This window comes from Martes martes (assembly GCF_963455335.1).
Source record: "Martes martes genome assembly, chromosome: 1".
In the NCBI taxonomy this organism is placed as follows: Eukaryota; Metazoa; Chordata; class Mammalia; order Carnivora; family Mustelidae; genus Martes; species Martes martes.
The window spans coordinates 48,975,999-48,996,447 of NC_137888.1; the positions used below are offsets into that span (position 1 = coordinate 48,975,999).

Sequence of the window (20,449 nt, forward strand, 5' to 3'; positions counted from 1 at the left end):
GGGAGAAGCAGGCTCCCTGCTGAGCAGAAAGCCCTATGCGGGGCCTAGTCCCAGGACCCTGAGATCATGACCTGAGCCAAAGGCAGAGGCTTAACCCACTGAGCCACCCAGGTGCCCCTGGTTCTGATGTTTGATTTGTGTGTTCAAGCTATGTTTTTTGTCTTTTAGTATGTCTTATAGTTTTTTGTTGAAAGCTGAATGTGATGTACTGAGTAAAAGGAACTCTGATAAATAAGCTTTTAGTTGTGAGATGGTGAGGTGTGGGGGAAGTGAAGTGTTTTATAGTCCTACGAGTGAGTCTCAGTCCTTTGGTGAGCCTTTGCTACTAGGCTGTGAATTTCCGAAGTGCTTCTCAGGGGCACCTGGGTGGCGCAGTCATTAAATGTCTGCCTTCAACTCAGGTCATGATCCCAGGGTTCTGTGATCAAGCCCCGAATTGGGGTCCCTGCTCAGCGGGAAGCCTGCTTCTCCCTCTTCCAATCCCCTTGCTTGTGTTTCCTCTCTTGCTCTGTCTCTGTCAAATAAATAAATAAAATCTTTAGGAAAAAAAAAGTTCTTCTCAGTCTTCACCCTATACTCGAGTTGGATAGATGGTTAGAATGGGCTGGACCTGGATATGTCCCTTACCCCAGTTTGGTTAGGTGCTGATGAAACCCCAAGAGATTAGGCTCTGGTAAAATAGTTTCTCTTGAGGGCAGGCCTTGTCAAGAACAGAATGCTCTGTTGTATTTCCAAATGGTTTCTTTTCTTCTTATTCTGCTGGAAGCATGAGGGTTTTTTTCCCCCACTGATATTGACTGTGGGAACCTGATTGAGCTCCTGGAGGTAAAATTCATAGAAGTGTGGAGATCTCCCTATGACTTTATTCCTCATCTTGATTTTACTGTGTTATAAAAAGGTAGCTCTGTAAAAGTAGTGAACTCTGATTTTTGAAGCAATGTCATCCCAAGTAGTTTTATTAAAGTTAAACTGAAGCAGAGGTGCATTTGGTTGATATAAGGAAATTCATTATAGCTGTCTGTGGTTTCTGTTTTTGTGTTTTTTTTCTCTTCAGTACTTGGACCATGAGACTGTTTCAGCCACATTCATCGACAGTAGTGGACAGTTTGTTTCCTCCCAGGTGACAGGAGTTAGCCGGAATCCTTACTGTGGCTATGAGCATCAGACTCTGTCTAGCCGGGAGCGCATGGAGGAGGACTCCTTGCTGGCTGCCTTACAATGGCAGGTGCCTGATGTGGGTCCAGTCCCCTTTCTGAAGAGCACTGACCCTTCTTCCAGCTACTTTGTTATCTTGAACTCTGCAGCCTTCTTCAAGGTGGGAAGCCAGCTAGAAGTGCTGGTTCACGTACAGGATTTTCAAAGAAAGCCCAAGAAATATGGTGGAGATTACCTGCAGGCCAGAATCCACTCGCCTAAGCTGCAGGCAGGGGCTGTGGGCAGAGTGGTAGACTACCAGAACGGGTTTTACAAAGTCTTTTTCACTTTGCTCTGGCCGGGCAAGGTTAAAGTGTCCATATCTCTCGTCCACCCCACTGAAGGGATCAGAGTTCTTCAGCACCTACAGGAAGAGAAACCACACAGGGTCTATTTCAAGAGTCTCTTCCGTTCAGGAAGAATTTCTGAAACCACGGAGTGCAATGTGTGTCTTCCTGGGAATCTGCCCCTGTGTAACTTTACGGATCTCTACACTGGAGAACCCTGGTTCTGCTTCAAACCAAAGAAGCTCCCATGTAGTAGTAGAATTAACCATTTCAAAGGTGGATACCTGAAGGGCCTTCTAACTGCTACAGAGAATGCTTTCTTCCAGAGGTACGTGCTCCTTGTTCTAGGGGCTAATTTAAGGTCCTTTCCCACTGTTTTTGTCCCAGTTAGGAGACTTTCTTGTTTTGGTTATTTCCTTCAAATATTTCTCTGAACTTGGCCCAGTTTGGGAGAGGTAGTGAATAAGAAAATAAATATTTGTATTTTGTAAATAGTTTTTATTTATTTATTTTTAATTTATTTAGGCTCTTTATATTTTTTAATTTATTTTGTGTGTGTGTTTTAAGTCAGAGGTGTGCAACTTTACTTCATTAATTAAACCCCTTATGATAAATAACAGAATTAAGTCAGAACTAAATATATATATACATGTATATTTACTTCAAAGAAAAATGGAAAAAGGAAAACCTCAATACCAAAGTGTATTGCCCTGTTAAGAATATCTAATGTACATCAAAGAATTGGAAAACAGGCATTTTCACCAAAGTACAATGTCACTAGGACGTATGAATTGTAATTATAAAACCAAGTTTGGAAACACAAAGGGGCCACTGGCAGGGACACAGAACAACGAGCAGGTGCTGTGGGAGTAATAGGTTCTTTTTATTTTTAAGTAATCTTTGCACCCAATGGGGGGTTGAACCCCTGAGATCAAGTTGCATGCTCCACTGACTCACTAACCCAGCCAGGTGCCTCCTTGTGAATGGTTTTTAAAAAGTGAAACTAAGAGCTTATTCCAGTTCAAATTAAAGGCTTTTTACCCTTGAGTTTTTGGTTTTTTTGCCCTCATATCTATGTTTTACTTCAGAACTACATAGCACATCTAGAGCTGTATAAGAAAAATAACTTAATCACAGAACAGATAAAAAAATCATCCAAGAACTAGAGGTCTTGTAGTCAGGCTAGTGGTTTAGCTTCATGTCTAATAAAAAAAAAAAAGTTTAATTGGCATATTATCAATTGTTAAAATCATATAAACATGTATTGATAGAAAAAAGACTATGGGGGTGCCTGGGTGTCTCAGTTGTTAAACATCTGCCTTTGGCTCAGGTCATGATCCTGGGGTCCTGGGATCGAGCCCCGCATTGGGCTCCCTGCTCCACAGGAAGCCTGCTTCTCCCTCTACCACTCCTCCTGCTTGTGTTCCCTCTCTCACTGTATATCTCTCTATTAAATAAATAAATAAAAATCTTTAAAAAAATAGACTGAATATGATAACATTGCTGGGTTGATTTAATGATAAGAATGGTAAGCTAGGAATATCATAGCAAACTCTATTTTTAAAATTAATAGTTTTTGAAATTTTTGTTTTACTGTGTACAAATTTGTTTTTGAACAAAAGTATAGAACTTTTTCAGTATAATGATCAATATATGGAATAGTGTGCAGAATAGAATGTATGTGGGATCAGTTCAAATTAAGATGTTTTGTTCGACATCCCATGTTGTTCTGAAGTAAAATAGCATGCCTAAGGAAAAAAAGTTAGAAAGCGTATGGCCAAAATGTCCCATTATTTGAAAGAATGTAAAAATGTCTTTTATTTTTTAATGAAATACACAATTTAAAAAAATATTCCCTGGCAGAGGGGTAGTTTTGTTGAGTACATCTAGGCAACCCTAAAAAATTTTGTTTTATGTCCTCTTTCCTCAGTGGGGGAGAAGTGCCTACCATAAGGTATAGAAGTCTAAAGGAGCTTCTACAATAAAGGCCTTTGATTTTTCACTTCTGGAGTCAGCTTTTGGTCTGACCAGTTTTTGTTTTTGTTTTTGTTTTTTTTTAAGATTTTATTTATTTATTTGACAGAGAGAGATCACAAGTAGGCAAAGAGGCAGGCAGAGAGAGGGAAGCAGGCTCCCCTCTGAGCAGAGCCATCATGACCTGAGTGGAAAGCAGAGGCTTAACCCACTGAGCCACCCAGGTGCCCTGGTCTGACCAGTTTTAAATACGTATTTGGTGGACCCTTGCCATGCTGTTAAAAGGCCAGCAGAGGGCGCACTACTCAATGTATTTCCTGCTACTTCAGTGTAGAGAAAAACTCTGCACGCAAGGACTTTAGCTTTAGTTTATCTTGGGTTTGATCTCAGAAAGCTCTTTATCAGTGATGGTGAGCAGATTATTTCAGTTCTGTGTACTTTTTGCCAGTGTGTGAACACTGCTCAGTTACTCCCCTTTTAGAGTTGTGTTGTCAGTCCACTTAGTGGCTTAGCAAAACAGAGGAAGTATAGCTTGTAATTTATTGAAATTCCATGTGGAAAAAGTGGGGAAAAGGCTAGAGAATTTGTAAAATTTAAAAATATTCCTGACACCAAATCCTACCATTAAAAAACAGAAAACACCTATGAGTCATGAAGGATGAAATAATGTATGTCCCTGTCCTTACTTGCATATCCTGGATAAGTCTAGCTGATGGCTCTTTGTAGGAGAATCACTTTGTAGTAGAATCATTAGGAAATTCTAGTTCCTGGAAGTTTTCTGGGAAAATAGTGTTGAGGTGGCATTTTTGGAAACTAAACATTTGATAGTCCTGATGCTGATTTTATTTTTTGCGTTACTTTCTCTGTTTTGTACCAGCTAACTGAGGAGAAAAAGCAAAAGATTGAAATTGATCTTTTGAGGTGTCCTTGGGTGTACGGTTTTGAGTGCATGGACTGAATATGTTAGACTGATACCCATTTTTACCTTTTTCGCTTGGTGGCTTATAACATTGCTTAATTCAGAAAGGATTAAGAAGCTTAGCCTTGGTCTTTGGTTCCCTAAATTACAACTGGACAATTAAAGTGCTCTCATCTTTGGTTCTTCACTCCTAAGGAAAAAAAGTGTTGGTTTTAGAAAGAACAACAGTACTTTGCTTAAATGATCTTATTAGTATAAAGGAAGGCCTTTTGAAAGAATGAGCTTCTCATGTGAAAAGCTTCCCATATATTTCCAGCATAATTTAATCTCTTTCTAAGTTTGTGTTAAAAAAAAAACTTTCAAGTCATTAGAAAAACTACAGGAATAATAAGAATGAACATCCACATGTCTTTTACTTAGATTTACAGTTGTTACTCTTTTGCTACATTTGCTTTCTCTTGCTTTCTCTCTGTAGCCAGATGTCTTTGTGTAATCCTCCGCCCCCCCCCACCCCCGTCCCCGCCATCCCCTACTGCCCACCATTTGAGAGTAAGTTACAGACATCATGGTGTTGGACCCATCAGTATGAGTGTCCTAGGATATGGACTGTCCAGTATGTAGCCAGAGCAGAGTTACCACACTTAGGGCATTTATCACTGATACAATACTGATATCTAATACGTAGTGCATACCCACGTTTCTCTGGTTGTCCCAGTAATGTCCTTTGTGGCTGTCTTTTTTATTTTATAAAGATGTATCATGTATTTTAGAGAGAGAGAGTATGTGCATGAAGCAGATGAAGAGGGAAAGAGAATCTTAAGCCAAGTCCATGTTCACACAGGGCTCAATCCCACCACCCTGAGATCACAACCTGAGCGAAAACCAAAAGTTGCGTGCTCAAGTGCCTGTGTCACCCAGGTGCCCCTTTTTATTTTTCAAAAAGATTTACTTATTTATTTTAGTTTGTTTTAATTAATCTATGTTTTTGTTTTTTTCTTTTGGTGGTGCAGTGGGTTAAGCGCGTAGGACTCTTGCTCAGGTCCTTATCTCAGAGTCTTGAGACCAAGCTGGGTGTCATGTTCCATGCTCAGTGTGGTGTATGCTTAAGACTTTCTCTCCCTCTCTCTCTACGTGCCCTCCCCCCCACTCTCTCTCTGTGCGCCCCCCCCGTCTCTCTTTCAAAGAAATAAATCTTAAAAAGAAAAAAATAGACTTATTTTAACTACTCTAACCTATGATCATACATAGTGTGTTTAGTTATCTCTTTAATCTCTTTTAATTTGGAAGAGGTCTCTAGCTTGTTTTTTGCAATATTAAGAATTTGGGTTTGGCCCTACTGTCAGCGGTCTGTTTGTCTCTCTCCTTCCCACTCTATGCTGCTCATACTTTCTCTCTCTCTGTCTCTCAAATAAATAAATAAATAAATAAGTAATATCTTTTTAAAAAGTTAAAAAAAATAATTTTGATGTCATCGTTTTGTAGGTTGTCCCTTAGTTTGGATTTGCTCCTTTATTGTTTCTCTGTGACCAAATTGATGTTAAACATTTTTACAGGGAAATTACAGAGGGGAAATTTTCTTCTTTTCTTTACCAAGGCTTTCTCATGAAAGTGGTCTATTTATGCTCTTTTAGAAGTCATGTCTTCTCTTACATGCCACTTATTTAAGCTATTTTCTAGTTAGTGCCCCATACAGTTGAGCCTGAAAACCACAGGCATGGGGGGCTCCAGTCACCCGCAGACTCTGTCCGAAATCTGCTCTAATTTCTGACTCCCTAAAAGCTGAATTACTGATACCTGACTGTTGACCGGAACCCTTACAGTCGATTAACACGTATTTCATATGCTACATATGTTATGTACTGCATTCTTACAGTAAAGTAAGCTAGAGAAAAGAAAATCATAAGGAACATTTACAGCACTGTACTGTATTTATTGGAAAAAATCCACGCATAAATGGACCTGCACAGTTTAAACCTATGTTGTTTAAGGGCCAACTGTACTGCCTTTCTTCTTTGTTTTTTTATTTCTCTCCCCCATTAGAATGTCAGTTCCATGAAGGAGGAGATGCTGTGTATTTTGTGTACTGTTATATCCCTGACATCTAGGACAGTACCAGGCACATGGTAGAAGCTTAAGAGTTATTACTATTTATTTTTTCTAAGTTTATTTATTTATTTGAGGGAGAGGGGAAGAGAGAGAGAAAGCACATGCAGTAGGAGGGGCAGAGAGAGAGGGAGAGAGCATCTTAAGCAGGCTTCGTGCTGAGCAGGGATCCTGACTTGAGGCTCAGTCTCATGATCCTGAAATCATGACCTGAGCCAAAACCAAGAGTCAGATGCTTAACTGACTGAGCCACCCAGGCACCCCAGAATTATTTATTTTATTTTATTAAAAGAATTTTAATTCCAGGGAGCCTGGGTGGCTCAGTTGATTAGGCGTCTGCTTTTCGTTTAGGTTGTGATCTCAGGGTCCTGGAATCCAGCCCTTCATCAGGCTCCCTGCTCAACTGGGCACCTGCCTCTCCGTCTCCTTCTGCCAGCTGCTCTCCCTGCTTGTTCTCTCTTTCCTTCTCTGTCAAATAAATAAATAAAATTAGAGAGAATTTAGAAAGTTAGCATTTTATTTTATTTGTTTTTGGTCTAAGCATAGGAGGTAATTATTGTGACCCAGTTTCTGGCATAGTTATAGCAAGTTTTCAGTAGTTTCCCCCTGGACTCGACTCTCCCCCACTTCCTCACACAGCCCTCCATCAAATATTTTCCAAGCCTGGACTCTAGTCCAGGGCCTGTCTTCAGCTAAGTGCTGAAGACAAAAGGTGAGTGAGACATAGTCTGTGTCTTTGAGGAGTGTATGTTTTGGAAAGAGACATAGTAATGATGAACAGAGTACAGCAAGCATGTATCTAGGGACAGGTATCTTCAGTAGGGACTCGTCTCTGTTCTGGGCAAGGCCTAAGGAATCTGACATGTGACTTAATTCTACAAGGATTTGTAGCCTGAAAATTAGATAGTGATATTCTCATCAGTGTGAATCATTTTCCGAGTCCAAGGGGAATAAGTAATTCGGACCAGAATTTGTCATTTTGGAGCTTATACTGTCACTGGTAAGCAGTGAAAAATTAAAAACCTATTTAATTTTTATTCACTTTATATGTCTATATAACCTGCTTATTATAAGAGACATAGTTTATTAATTGTGCTGATTAACATTTATAAGGATATTTCATCTTAAGGTTCTGTGAAATCATACCTGTTTTTTTATTTGCAAATGAAGATACATATATGTTGGAAAATAAATGTTCTTGAATCTAAGCTTGTACTGTTTTTATTCCTTCTAAAGTGGTGTCAATATCAAAATGCCAATCAACTCCAGTGGACCTGATTGGGTGACTGTGATTCCCAGGAGAATAAAAGGTAAAAAGGAATGAGCATGATGATTTGTTGTTTTTCTTACTAAATGGGTGAGGTTCTGTGGTTTCACTAATGTTATAAAAACCTTTTTCCTCCTTTTAATATGCTGTGGACGTTAAATTAGTATGCCATGGATATACTTCTGGGCACAACTGAAAATACTGAAAGAGCTTTTTGATTAAAATAAATCAGACCTTATGTGTATAATCTTGGGCTTTACTATTTATACTCCTGTAAAAGTCATCTTCTTCCTCCTTTCCCTTCTCTGATTGGCTCCGCAAGAGCCTTCAGTGCTATACTGTTCAATATGGTAGCTACTTGGCTATTTACGTTTAAGTTAATGAAATAACTAAATACAAAAATAAAATAAAGTTTAAAATTTAATTTTTTTTAAAGATTTTATTTATTTATTTGGCAGAGAGAGACACAGCGAGAGAGGGGACACAAGCAGGGGCAGAGGGAGAGGGAGAAGCAGGCTCCCTGTTGAGCAGGGAGCCTGATGTGGGGCTCGATCCCAGGACCCTGGGATCATGACCGGAGCTGAAGGCAGATGTTAAACTGATTGAGCCACATAGGCATCCCATCCCCTTGATGGATTTTTAGAGGAGGAAAGGAACCATGAATCAATAGGAGCATAATAGCCTGGCTTTGAGAAGACCATCTCAGAGCTGGAGCATAATTGGAGAGAAAAGAGAAGGGCAATTGCTTTATATAATAAGACCCAGTTTAGGAGAACTTCACTGCAGTTCACACTTGTTACCAGCAGGGTGCACTCAAAGACCCTAAGCCATGGGCTCGCATCCTTCTCTTCCTCCCTTTTTCCTTCCTTCCTTTTTTTTTTAAACACTGTTTTTTTGGTTTTTAGATAATTTTAAACTAACATATGAGTTACAGAAATAGTACAAAGTTCCTGTATAGCCTACACCCAGCTTCCCCTTATGCTAACATCTTATATAACCACATAATACTTTCAAAACTAAGATTTTAACATCAGTACAATATTATTAACTACACTGTAGGGTTTGTTTAGATTTCATCAGTTTTTCCACTCATGTCCTTTTTCTATTCCAGAATCCAGTGCAGGATCCCACATTGCATTTAGTCACCGTGTTTCCTTAGTCTTCCCTCTATGACATTATCTTAGGTGACTCTTAACTTTGAAGAGCATTGGTCAGATATTCTTTAGAATGTTTCTAGCTTTGGATTTGTCTAATGTTTTCTAGTGGTTGGAGTGAGACCATGCATTTTTGGAAGAACAGAAATGATGCTGTGTCCTTTTAGGAGAGTACATGATGTTGATAGGTATTGTTAACGATGTTACCTTTGATCAGTAGGTTCACATGGTGTCTGTCAGGGTTCTCTCCTCTTTATATTTATTCTGTATTCTGGAGAGATGCTTTGAGACGGTGGAAGGCTGAATAATGGCCCCAAAGATATCCAGATCTTAGTCTCTCAAATTTGTGAATGTTGCTGTATATGGATGGTAAAGGAAACTTCGCATCTGTGATTAAGTTAAGGGTCTAGAAATGGGGAGAGATTATCTGGATAATCTGAGTGGCCCCTAAATGCAACCACAAGTGGCTTTTTAAGAGGGAGGCAGAGGGAGATTTCATACAGAAGCAGAAGGCAGTGTGACAATGGAAGCAGGGAGAGATTTGAAGATGCCGAGCTGCTGGTTTAACATGTGGAGAAAGGGGCCATGAGCCAGAGAAGACAGCCCTAGAAGAGGCGAGGAGACAAATTGCTCCCTGGCTCTTCCCGAGAGAGCATGACCTTACTGAGACTTTGGTTTTGGCCCAGTTATACGGAATTTGGACTTCTGGCCTCCAAAATGGAAAGAGAATAAATTTGTGTTGTTTTAAGCCACTAAGTATGTGGTAACTTGCTATAATAGCCACAGGAAACTACTCTCCAGATGTCTCTATATTAAAACAGGATGTAAACGTCCTGTTTCTGCTTACACTTTCACCCACTAATTTTTACATTCATTAGTAGATCTTGCCAGCAGCAATTATTTCTGTCATATGTAATCCTGATTTTTTAATCTCTCATTCCTAAGACAGTTATTAATTGGAATTTTTCCATAAGAAAGAGTTGTCCCCTTTTTCCTGTTTGTTTAATTATGCCATTACAGGCTTATGACTCATGATTATTTATTTCACTCTTTAGGTTATTACTTAATTCAATTGTTATTTGTTTTGTTGCTCTAATTGCTCCGGTTTTGGCAATTGGGAACTTCTTCTGTTAGGCTCCTGTGCCCCTTTGACATGCTGTCATTCCCTGCTCCCCCCCCCCCGCCCCACCGTAAGCACTTCCTTACTTTCTGGCCCCACAAGATATTTCAGACCCATCTTGTATTTTCTTTGCCCTGGCCTTGGAAAGGTATATAGTCTTTGTACTTTTATTATTTTACTTATGAATCCTGCTTTTCGAAGGCTTTTTTTCCTTATCAGCTTTTTAAATGTATTAGTTAACTTATTTTCCTACAAGTTAAAATTATTCTAAGAAGCATATTTAGTCTTGCTGAATTGTTTGAGATTACCTGTCTACCCCCAAGCATAGGTATAATTCTAGTCAAATTAAGGAACCATAGGGACAAGATCTGGTTTCTGACAGGCTTTCCCAGTGTCAGAATTGCTGTTGACTTTTCATTAACACCTGTGCTGTGGTCCCTAGACCATCATAGCCTAATAAAGGCCTTCATGGCTTCTAGCCTCACCAACTACACTAGAGCTCATTTTTGGGGGAGCTTACTGGGAGTTTAGGATAAAACTAGATCAAATAGCAGTAGAATAAATGCTCACATCTTTGTAGCCCTTTGCTATTTTATCTTTTGAGGGGTATCTTACAGACAATAGAGTGCATGGATTGTAAATATATAGTACAATGGAAATTTACATTTATATCTGTCTTTGTAGCTGTGGTAGTTGACTTCTAAGATGACTCCCAGGGACCCATGCCCATATATAATTCTTTTTCTCCTGAGTGTGGAAAGGACCTGCAAATATGATGGGATATCACTCCCATGATTTGATTATGTAACAAAGTTGACTTTTAAAAAATATGCTATCCTGGGTAAACCTGACCTAATTGGATAAGCCCTCAACAGGAACCAGGTTCTTCTTGAAGAGATTTGAAGTGTGAGAAGGCTTCCATGTGAGGGAGATACTGGGTCTAAAGATGGAGGAGACCATGTGGCCACAAAGGTAGGCAGGTTCTAGGAACTGAAGGGCATTCCCTGATTGACGATCACCAAGGAAACAAGAAACTCAGTCTTATAACCACAAGGAACTGAATCTGGCCAACAATTATTTTTTTATTTTTTATTTTTTTAATTAACACATCATGTATTATTTATTTCAGGGGTACAGGTCTGTGAATCATCAGTCTTACACAATTAAGAGCACTCACTGTAGCACATACCCTTCCCAGTGTCGATCACCCAGCCACCCTGTCCCTCCCTCCTACCCCCCAGCAACCCTCAGTTTGTTTCCTGAGATTAAGAGTCTCTTACAGTTTGTTTCCCTCCCCGGTCCTATCTTGTTTCATTTTTTCCTTCCTTACCCCCCACAACCCCTCACCCTGCATCTTACATTCCTCATAGCAGAGAGCTCATATGATAATTGTCTTTCTCTGATTGACTTACTTCACTTAACGTAATACCCTCTAGTTCCATCCACGTCGTTTTATTTGATGGCTGTATAGTATTCCTGTACACACACACACACACACACACACACACGTACACATACTGCATCTTCTGTATCTGTTCATCTCTTGATGGACATCTAGGTTCTTTCCATAGTTTTGGCCAACAATTTGAATGAGCCTGGAAGCAGATTTCTCTCATCTTCGGAAAGGAGCACAGCCCTGCTGACAACTTGATTTCACCCTGTGAGACTCTGAGAACCCTGCTGTGCCATGCCTTGGACTCTTGACAGAACTCTTGATAATAAATGTCCCTTGTTTTTGAGCCACTTAAGTTTGTGGTGGTTTGTTACAGAGCAACAGAAAATGAATTAAGTGTAACTACCATTCACATGACGATACAGAATGTTTAGTACATATAGAATATTTCCAACATTCCAGTGTTCCCTGTATTTAGAAATGATTGAGACTACTAATACTACTATAGTATTAGACTTTAATGACAGCCTTTCAAAACAACTAGTAATTTAACCATTTTGTAGATAATGAGACCAAGTTCCAGAGACTCATTCAGTTTGACATCTACTTGGTGTTCGATGCTAGACCAGACTCTGAGAATACAGGGGATTAAGAAGAGAGTTTAAGTGATTTCTGGGGTCTCACATTGGGGAGGTGGAGCCAGACATAAACCAGAGCCTGTGACTCAGGTCTGGCCCCTTTTCTGTGTCTCTTAATCCTGCTTTGGAGGTGTGGTGGAGGATATCTTGCTGTTCGGGTTTGTCTGCAGTAGTGGAATCCATCAACTCTCTAAAATCTAAATGCATCCAAATGATGGAGTGAATGATGAAACACTGTTGGATCTTGGTGAAAACCAGACTGGTGCTGTATTGGATGACACGTCACTCTAACGTTGATGTGGTAGCGTAGCAAATTGGACAAAACTATTTTGAAGACAAGCGGTTTCCAGTTGTTGGAAAAAATACTTCCTACAGAATACATTTAATTTGGCTAACTTGGAAAATCAAAGGGCTAATATCCTCCATATAAAATCTAACCAACTGATATCATTTGGGGGTAGGAAGCCCACTCCCACAACTGTATCCGTAGTGTAATGTATGCCTTTGTAAACAGTATAGCCCTGACCACTAGCTGTCCCTACAACTCTTGGAGAAACTTTGGCAAGTCACTCTGTGACATACTTTCTTCACCTTTAAAAGATATTTAGACTAGCTATTATTTGAAGTCCTTTCTAACATTCTTTAAATATGTAGGTATTTCTACCTATACCTATTTATAGCTTTCCTCTGTAAAATGCTTAGATTTTGGAGGACTAAAGTATAAAGAAAAAAATTAAATTCCCAGGGTTTTCTAGGGGGACTCAAGGGTAAAGTCACACTCAAGCTACAGTAATGACTATGTAGCCAGGACCTTCTCACAGTCCCAGCACTTGACAGGGTATCCCTAAACAGCTCCACACATGCCATCCTCGTTTCTTATCTCCCTGAGATGGCACCCTAGTGTTCCTGTGCCCACTGTGTTCCCTAATGCAAGGAATTGTTTGATTCTTTTTCTTCTCTGTCTTGTCTTGTTTTTCCTCTCATGAACTGTACATTCTCCTTTGGCCTACCTTTTCCTTTTCTTTGTTCTGTAGGTAATTCCATGCCGAAAAATTAAGGGACTTGTGCATAACATGCACTTACACACACCTCCCACCCTTAATTCACACTGTATCTCTCACCCAGCTCTTTCTAGATAGTTTAGGGAAATTTTTTTTCTCTGCATTTTTCTCTCATTTTGTCTCATTTATGGCCCAAAAAGCCCTCATTTTGGCTAATGAATGACATGGGATGACACCCTTTGGAGGAAAATATAAGCTACGGGTTTTAAAAAGAAGCCAATGCTGTCTAGAGAAGCAGGGACCTTACCTGCAAGTAATCGAAACTATCCCTTCTGATTTTGCATAAAGATCTTCTCTGTCCTTATAACGACCTCCAGGGAAACTTCTTCCTTCATTGTCAGTATTTAAGATAACTGTAAAATTATGTAATAGGTCATTTTTGTTTTAAAATTACTTAAAAAAAAAGATTTTATGTATTTATTTGTCAGAGATAGAGCGAGCACACAAGCAGAGGGAGCAGCAGGCATAGGGAGAAGCAGACTCCCCGCTGAGCAAAGAGCCTGATGTGGGATGCCATCCCAGGATCCTGGGACCATGACCTGAGCCAAAGGCAGATGCTTAACCAACTGAGCCACCCAGGCATGCCAAAATTACTTTTATTCCACATGCGTAGTACATTAGGGTTATATATTCAATTTTAGAGACTTTCATATTTTATATGAAAATTTTGAGATCCAAGAAATGCTGACTTTGAAATAACTTAAGACTCCTTAAAGTCTTATTAAAATAGGAAAGGTGTTGGATTGCCTGGGTGGCTCAGTGGATTAAGCATCTGCTTTCAGCTCATGTTATGATCTCAGGGTCCTGGGATCGAGCCTTACATCAGGCTCCCTGCTCAGCAGAGTTTGCTTCTCCCTTTCTTTCTCCTTCTGCTACTCCCCTCTGTTCCTGCTCTCTCTCTCAAATGAATAAATAAAATCTTAAAAAAAAAAAAAAAAAAAAGGAAATGTGTTTGTCTCAGCTGACCATAAGAGGGCAATGTAGGTTCATGTATTTTACTTTAAAAATATGCTCTGTTATCTAGTGCTGCATGTGTAAAGAATTAATGGCAGGTTCAGTAATTGATTTGCTTTGTTTGACTTAACTCTGGTAGTAAATATTTGAATGGAAATGGTAATTGTTTCCTGTGTGATATATGCTATTCTTTATAACATGTATTTGACATAGAATAGCCAAGTCTTCTAAATTAACCATGGTAAAAATGGTAACTTCAAAATCACTCTTAATTCCCAGTCTAGTGAATGTTTTCTTTGGGCCCCAGGCATCTTCTCTAGAGCTCTCTGCCTTTGTAAGCTTGATGTGCTGATGTAATGAGGGAGCTTTGGGCAGGGTGTGGTAACATAATAAAGCCACACTTGGTGACATGGGGAAAAATTGTTTTTGAATAAGCCAGATAAATATTTACCCCCCCCATTTTTCCTTTGACAATCACATTTTCCAAGTAAAGTTTTTATTTTCCTCCCTCCCTCCCTCCCTCTCTCTCTCTCTTTCTTTCTTTCTTGTAAAGTTTAAAAAAAAAATGCTGTTTACCTTTCTGCTTAGGCCCTGAACCTTCAAAGAATTAGCAACTGCCTAAGTTAAAAGATGAAATATGCACTGTCAAATAGGGCATCTTCTTTGAAGAGAATAAAACCAAAATGACTTTGTGTAATTTGAATAATATCAATATGATAAACTGAAAATAGTCACAAATACGGGACTCATAGTTAAATTGCTGAGTCTTAAACATTTGGATTTCAAATTGTGGTTTAACAGGTGAGACTGCAGAATTACTGGATTATGATAAGGTTTGAGACTTGGGGTGTGTAAGAAAGTGATGTAAAGTAATTGGTGGTTTTTGAAGATTGTAGATTCGAATAAGTGTTGGATATGAGTAAGTGTACAGCTTCAGGAAGAAAGCCAAACAAAAAATGGCTGCCATCTACAACCATCTTCTTTTGAGGGGTGATGTAGCACGGTGGTTAGAACGTGGGCTCTGGGGCTCACCAGCCTGGATCAGGTCTTGGCTTTGCCACTTATGAGCTCTGGGTCTAGTTCAAGTCACTTAGCTGTTTTGAAAGGTAGGGGTAACAATAGCACCTACCTCTTAAAGGTTTATTATGAGCATCATATGAGATAATATGTTTAATTGCAGAGTAAACACACACAAGAAATATTCGCCATCCCAGTCTGTTTATTTTGAAGCATGTAAAGTGTGTTGTTTCTGCAGAAGCATTTTCCGAGGGAGGTATTAGGGCAGAAGGATGTTGACTCTCCCTCTGAAACGTGTGCTGGCACTTGTGTCATCATGTGTAGCGAGTACACACGGCTGCTCCATTTTATTTTATTTTACAAAGATTTTATTTATTTATTTGTCAGAGAGGGGGTGAGAGAGAGAGAGCACAAGCAGGGGGAGCAGCAGGCAGAGGGAGAAACAGACTTCCCACGGAGCAGGGACTTGACCCCAGGACCCCAGATCATGACCTGAGCTAAAGGCAGACAGTAAAGTGACTGAGCCACCCAGGCACCCCTGCTGCTGCATGTTAAATACTGTTCATTGTGCAAAAAGACCTTCTGAGCCTTCTGTGTTCTGGGGAATAATTCCTTAGAGTATGTACATTTGGTTTGTTCTCTGTATTAAGTGGTGGTTTTCTGAATTCATATTTGATTATAGGACCCATAGGTTAAAACTTCCCTTTTAATAGGCTGAGCAAGAGACTTATCTAGCTATACATATGTAAAATATAAATTTAAGGTGTGACTTACCTCATAGGCTTTTGTATAAGAAACTTATTCTGGGATAATACTGGACAGTATTTATATCTACACATTTCCATGGTATTTGCCTGCTTTTATTTTTGGCTTTGATAGAAACATGCATAATCAGAGGGGAATGCTCAAGGTCCCCTTTTCCCCTTCTGTCCACTAATACCCTCACACACATTTCAGATCTTCCTATTTTTGTGCAAAGGAGAACCTTTCGTAGCAAGGGGAAAGTCTGGGATTTCTCTGAGTTGTGATGACAGGAAATCTTACCCATATACAAGCAGGCTAACAAATATAGGGGCATAATTATGTTTCTTGGAACATTTTCCGTGTAGAGTTTGTTGGAGGAGACTTTCAAAATATCTTATTTTTTCCTTTTTCTTTTCAGAAACTAACAATCTAGAACTATCACAAGGCTCAGGAACTTTTCCTTCTGGATACTATTACAAAGACCAGTGGAGGCCCAGAAAGTTTAAGATGCGCCAGTTTAATGACCCTGACAACATCACAGAATGCTTACAAAGAAAAGTGGTGTATTTATTTGGAGATTCAACAATCAGGCAATGGTTTGAATACCTTACTACGTTTGTTCCAGGTTGGTACTTTACATTTTATTTTACAACTCTTTTCCACATGCACAGAATCAGCTTGCTTCACTCCAGTGCCTGAGGAAGGGCACCAGCCAAGGAAGTAGTTATTTCTCTGTAGGACTAAAGAGGTATCCTAACCCTGGAGAGCTGTGTGATGGTTTCTGATCCATGGTGGGGTTGACGTATTGATGGAAGCACTGGGTCCTTGGTGAAATTTCATACCACTGATTAGCTGTGTGATCTTGGACATGTTATTGACTTAATGAAGGACTTCTCAGTCCTTCATTCCTTCACGCATGCAATGAGGCAGCAAGACGGTATTACCTCACAGCAGAACTTTACTTTTGTTATTCTGGGCTCTACAACAGAAGTGGACATTTCCAGTTGTTTCTCTCCTAGTTCTGTTTGGTCAGACTCCAAGTTTGTAATAGATTTCACTGGAAGGAAGCAGACAAACTGACTATGGTCCATTTTAATGCATCCATTCAGCAAAACCTTCCCAGTGTCGTCTGTTGGGCATTCCATTGGTATGATTCTGAGATGAGCGGGCTCCTACTGAGGGAGTCTTGATCAGTCCCAGCATTCTTAGCTTCCTGATTTCACTGTGGGCTCTGGGTGGTGCTATCCAGACTCAGAATAAAACCCCACTCACTGGAGAGCCATCCTTTATTCAAGGGCCTTTTCCTCTTCGTGGAAGGTGTGTGGATGGGGTTAGGAGGGATGAGTCCCAGGTAACAGCACTAAAGACCCTGCTTACAATTTAGAGAGCTGACAAGTAATTCTGTGGGAACTATTTTTGAGGGCTTGTGTATGGGCAGGGCTTTCCATAAAGCACAGTCCCCTAGTTTTGTTGTGAGTTGTTCTTGGTAATTTTCTCATCTTTTTTTTTTTTTTTTTTACATCAATGTAATTTCAGACTTAATTTTTAGAAGGAAAGGAAGAAGTAGATACGATCCCCAAAAGTAGAAATTCCGGTTTTCGTTTTGCTTGTTTTTTTGAAATAGGCATAGCCGAGTTTAGTCAATAAAGCATGAATTAAAAACTAGAAAAAGAGATTATAATTTGTATAGAATAATGCGAAACATGTTTTGATGCTGGCTAGGCAGGGCCCTCCAAGAATCTGTAGTTGTTTGTTTCTTAAGTTCTAATGACGTAGCTCATTATTTCCTTTCATCGGAGTGATCACATGGAGTGTCTTGTTTTCCACCATATCCTTTGTAGACAGATTTTCACCTGATAAAGCCTTGTGTCAGTGCTTGATCTTAATCAAAAGAAAAAATGGTAGCTTGAGTTTATTCAACTTAAGTGGGGCCAAATGCTAAGTAGTAATGAATCAGGTTGGAAAATCTAAAAGAGGAGCCCGAGACTGCAGGAGAGAAAAGTGACACCTTTAACCTGTAAGAAGAACGTACACCAATTATAGTGTGATGTTACTTTTTCAGAATGGACTGTGTACCTCTTGAGATCAAGGACTGTTGACTTACCCATCTGAGCCTTGCTGGCTCATGGCACTGAGTAGGTACTCAGAAGTGCTAATCGACTTGGGTTGCCAGAAGTTATTTAGTCTGTTCTCCGAAAGGCACTTGTAGGAGCATTTAAGTATATGAGACAGGTCCTCTTCCCTTATGGGGCTTATGTTAAGTGATTAATTGTATAGCCAGAGTTTTTTAGGGTTAACAAAAGAGAAATAATCACTGATTCCTGGGACCTTCAGAAGATCTCAGAGGAGCTAAACTTTGAAACACCACTTAGATAATGGGGAGGAAGAAGGGAATTCTAACTTGTACAGCTGTCTTTGTTATTCTTGTGACAGAGACAGACATTCTCTAAGATATTAATATGGTTTTCCATCCATAGGGTGAAATAGGAGGTCAAAAGAAACAGGGTTGCTCCTTTCTTTCATGTATTGCAAAAAGAGGTATTTGGTTACTATTATATGTTTTTAAAAAAGCAGAAGTTAGAGCCCTTGTCCTAGAAGAAACAGTATTTGCCCATTAGAAGAATAATGTGTAAATGCCAAGTTGATTTTTAAGATATTCAATAGTCGGTGCAAACAGGAAGATATCTTGGCCTAATGGTTAGAGGTAAAGAGGTTATTTTGCTTCTGAGGTATACAGACATAGGTATCACTGATAGTTTCAAATAATAAATATGTTAGACTAAAGGTCTATTGAGGCCAGTGAAATAGTTATTCCCTTTACACTTGTACCTTTTGGTTATGCTTTTATTTAAGAAAAAGTTCTTTTAAGCTGGTAAGTATAGAATGATCATAATATATGTGCTTGGTTTTATGAATTTGAGTTTTATGAATTTGAGTTTTCCTTGTTTCAGATTTAGTGGAGTTTAACTTGGGTAGTCCCAAGAATGTGGGTCCTTTCCTCGCGGTGGACCAGAAGCACAACATCCTGCTCAAATATCGCTGCCATGGTCCACCCATCCGTTTTACAACTGTCTTTAGCAATGAGCTCCATTATGTGGCCAACGAGCTGAATGGCATCGTGGGAGGGAAGAACACCGTGGTTGCCATAGCTATATGGTCTCATTTCAGTACCTTCCCCTTGGAAGTGTACATCCGGCGGCTCAGGAATATACGTCGAGCCGTGGTCCAGCTCCTGGATCGAAGCCCTAAGACTGTGGTAGTCATCCGAACAGCCAATGCCCAAGAGCTGGGGCCCGAGGTGAGCCTTTTCAACAGTGACTGGTACAACTTTCAGCTGGACACCATCCTTCGGAAGATGTTCTCAGGGGTTGGAGTGTATCTCGTTGATGCCTGGGAGATGACCCTGGCTCATTATTTACCCCACAAGCTACATCCAGATGAAGTTATTGTGAAGAACCAACTGGACATGTTCTTGTCCTTTGTGTGCCCCGTGGAGACCTAGCCCACCCTGGAGGGGACTGGAGGAATCACATTACCTGTGTTACAGGAAGTTTATGGCTGGCCCCATGGAAAGATAGCTGCTAGTGACATGTACAAAATTTCAAAAGGAACTGGACTTTATATGAGACTTCTAAGGAGCTTAGAAAATGCAGGTTGCATTTATATCTACCTACAGGATTTTTTTCCAGTCTTTACATAGCCATTGGAGAATCATTATTAACAACATCTACGCACTGTATTCCCCTTGTAACCAAAGATGCTAATGAGTGTTTTTGAATTAGCCTCTCCTGAGAGGGGAGAGTACTATGCTAAAAACTGTGAGACGTATTCTGACCTAAATGGTTGGTAGTGAAGTGTTTGTAGCTTATCTGGTAGAGGAGAGTGAGCTTATCTGTATGAACAGCACAGTTGGTCCATCTTTGGTGGGATGAACTAATGAGGCTTCTGGTCAGTGCCTCCTGTAACACACTGAAGACTGCTGTGTCTCGGGAGTTTCTCTTGATGATTCACCTTTTCTGAGTTGCTTTTCAGGCTGGAATCCTTGCTCAGATTTTTCTAGTGAGAATATTTACAATATTCTGCATTTATCTAGAAAAGAAGCAAAAGGAAAGTATGAAAACAGTACACAAAATCTGTGTGTCGAATTGATACTTGCACTGGGGGGTTGTTACTTATTTCAGCTGAATTTTACATGATGAATACTTTAAAGTAATCACTTTTGAAACTGGAAGGGGGAATCTATAAATGGAAATTTATTTTTGTGTTTTGAAGTTTGAGGGTTTTAAGAACTGCATTTTATGTAAAGATTGTTTATTATAAAGTTGTAGAAGTTACTTGCATCAATTTCAAGTGTTTCTTTTTTGGTTGTTACTTTGAATTGCATACCAACATTAGAAATTAAAATCTAATTAGAATCTAAAGTTCGATATTGAGATCTAGAACAGGTTTTTTTGATTTGAATGTAAGGTACACACATTCTCTCATGCTTGGAGGTAAAAAGCTGCTATTCCTACTGCTATCTTAAAATAATTGAATTATTGACTTTACTTGACTGTCTTTACCTTATTAATTTAGATGAGTTTAGGTTAACTTGGGGCCTTTTAGTAAGTATAAGTACTCTTTT

At 39.5% G+C, this 20,449-nt stretch overlaps 1 protein-coding gene across 1 annotated transcript in view; it reads left to right on the top strand.

The window, feature by feature from the left end:
• The window catches only part of NXPE3 (neurexophilin and PC-esterase domain family member 3), a 37,269-nt gene extending 17,022 nt beyond the window's left edge, over positions 1–20,247 (top strand). The window contains exons 2-5 of the mRNA XM_080803400.1: positions 1,055–1,809; positions 7,714–7,787; positions 16,244–16,450; positions 18,777–20,247. Coding sequence (XP_080659526.1) covers positions 1,055–1,809; positions 7,714–7,787; positions 16,244–16,450; positions 18,777–19,327 — 1,587 coding nt within the window. The 3' untranslated portion in view covers positions 19,328–20,247. The remainder of the gene's footprint in view (positions 1–1,054; positions 1,810–7,713; positions 7,788–16,243; positions 16,451–18,776) is intronic.
• The last annotated feature ends 202 nt before the right edge of the window (positions 20,248–20,449 follow it).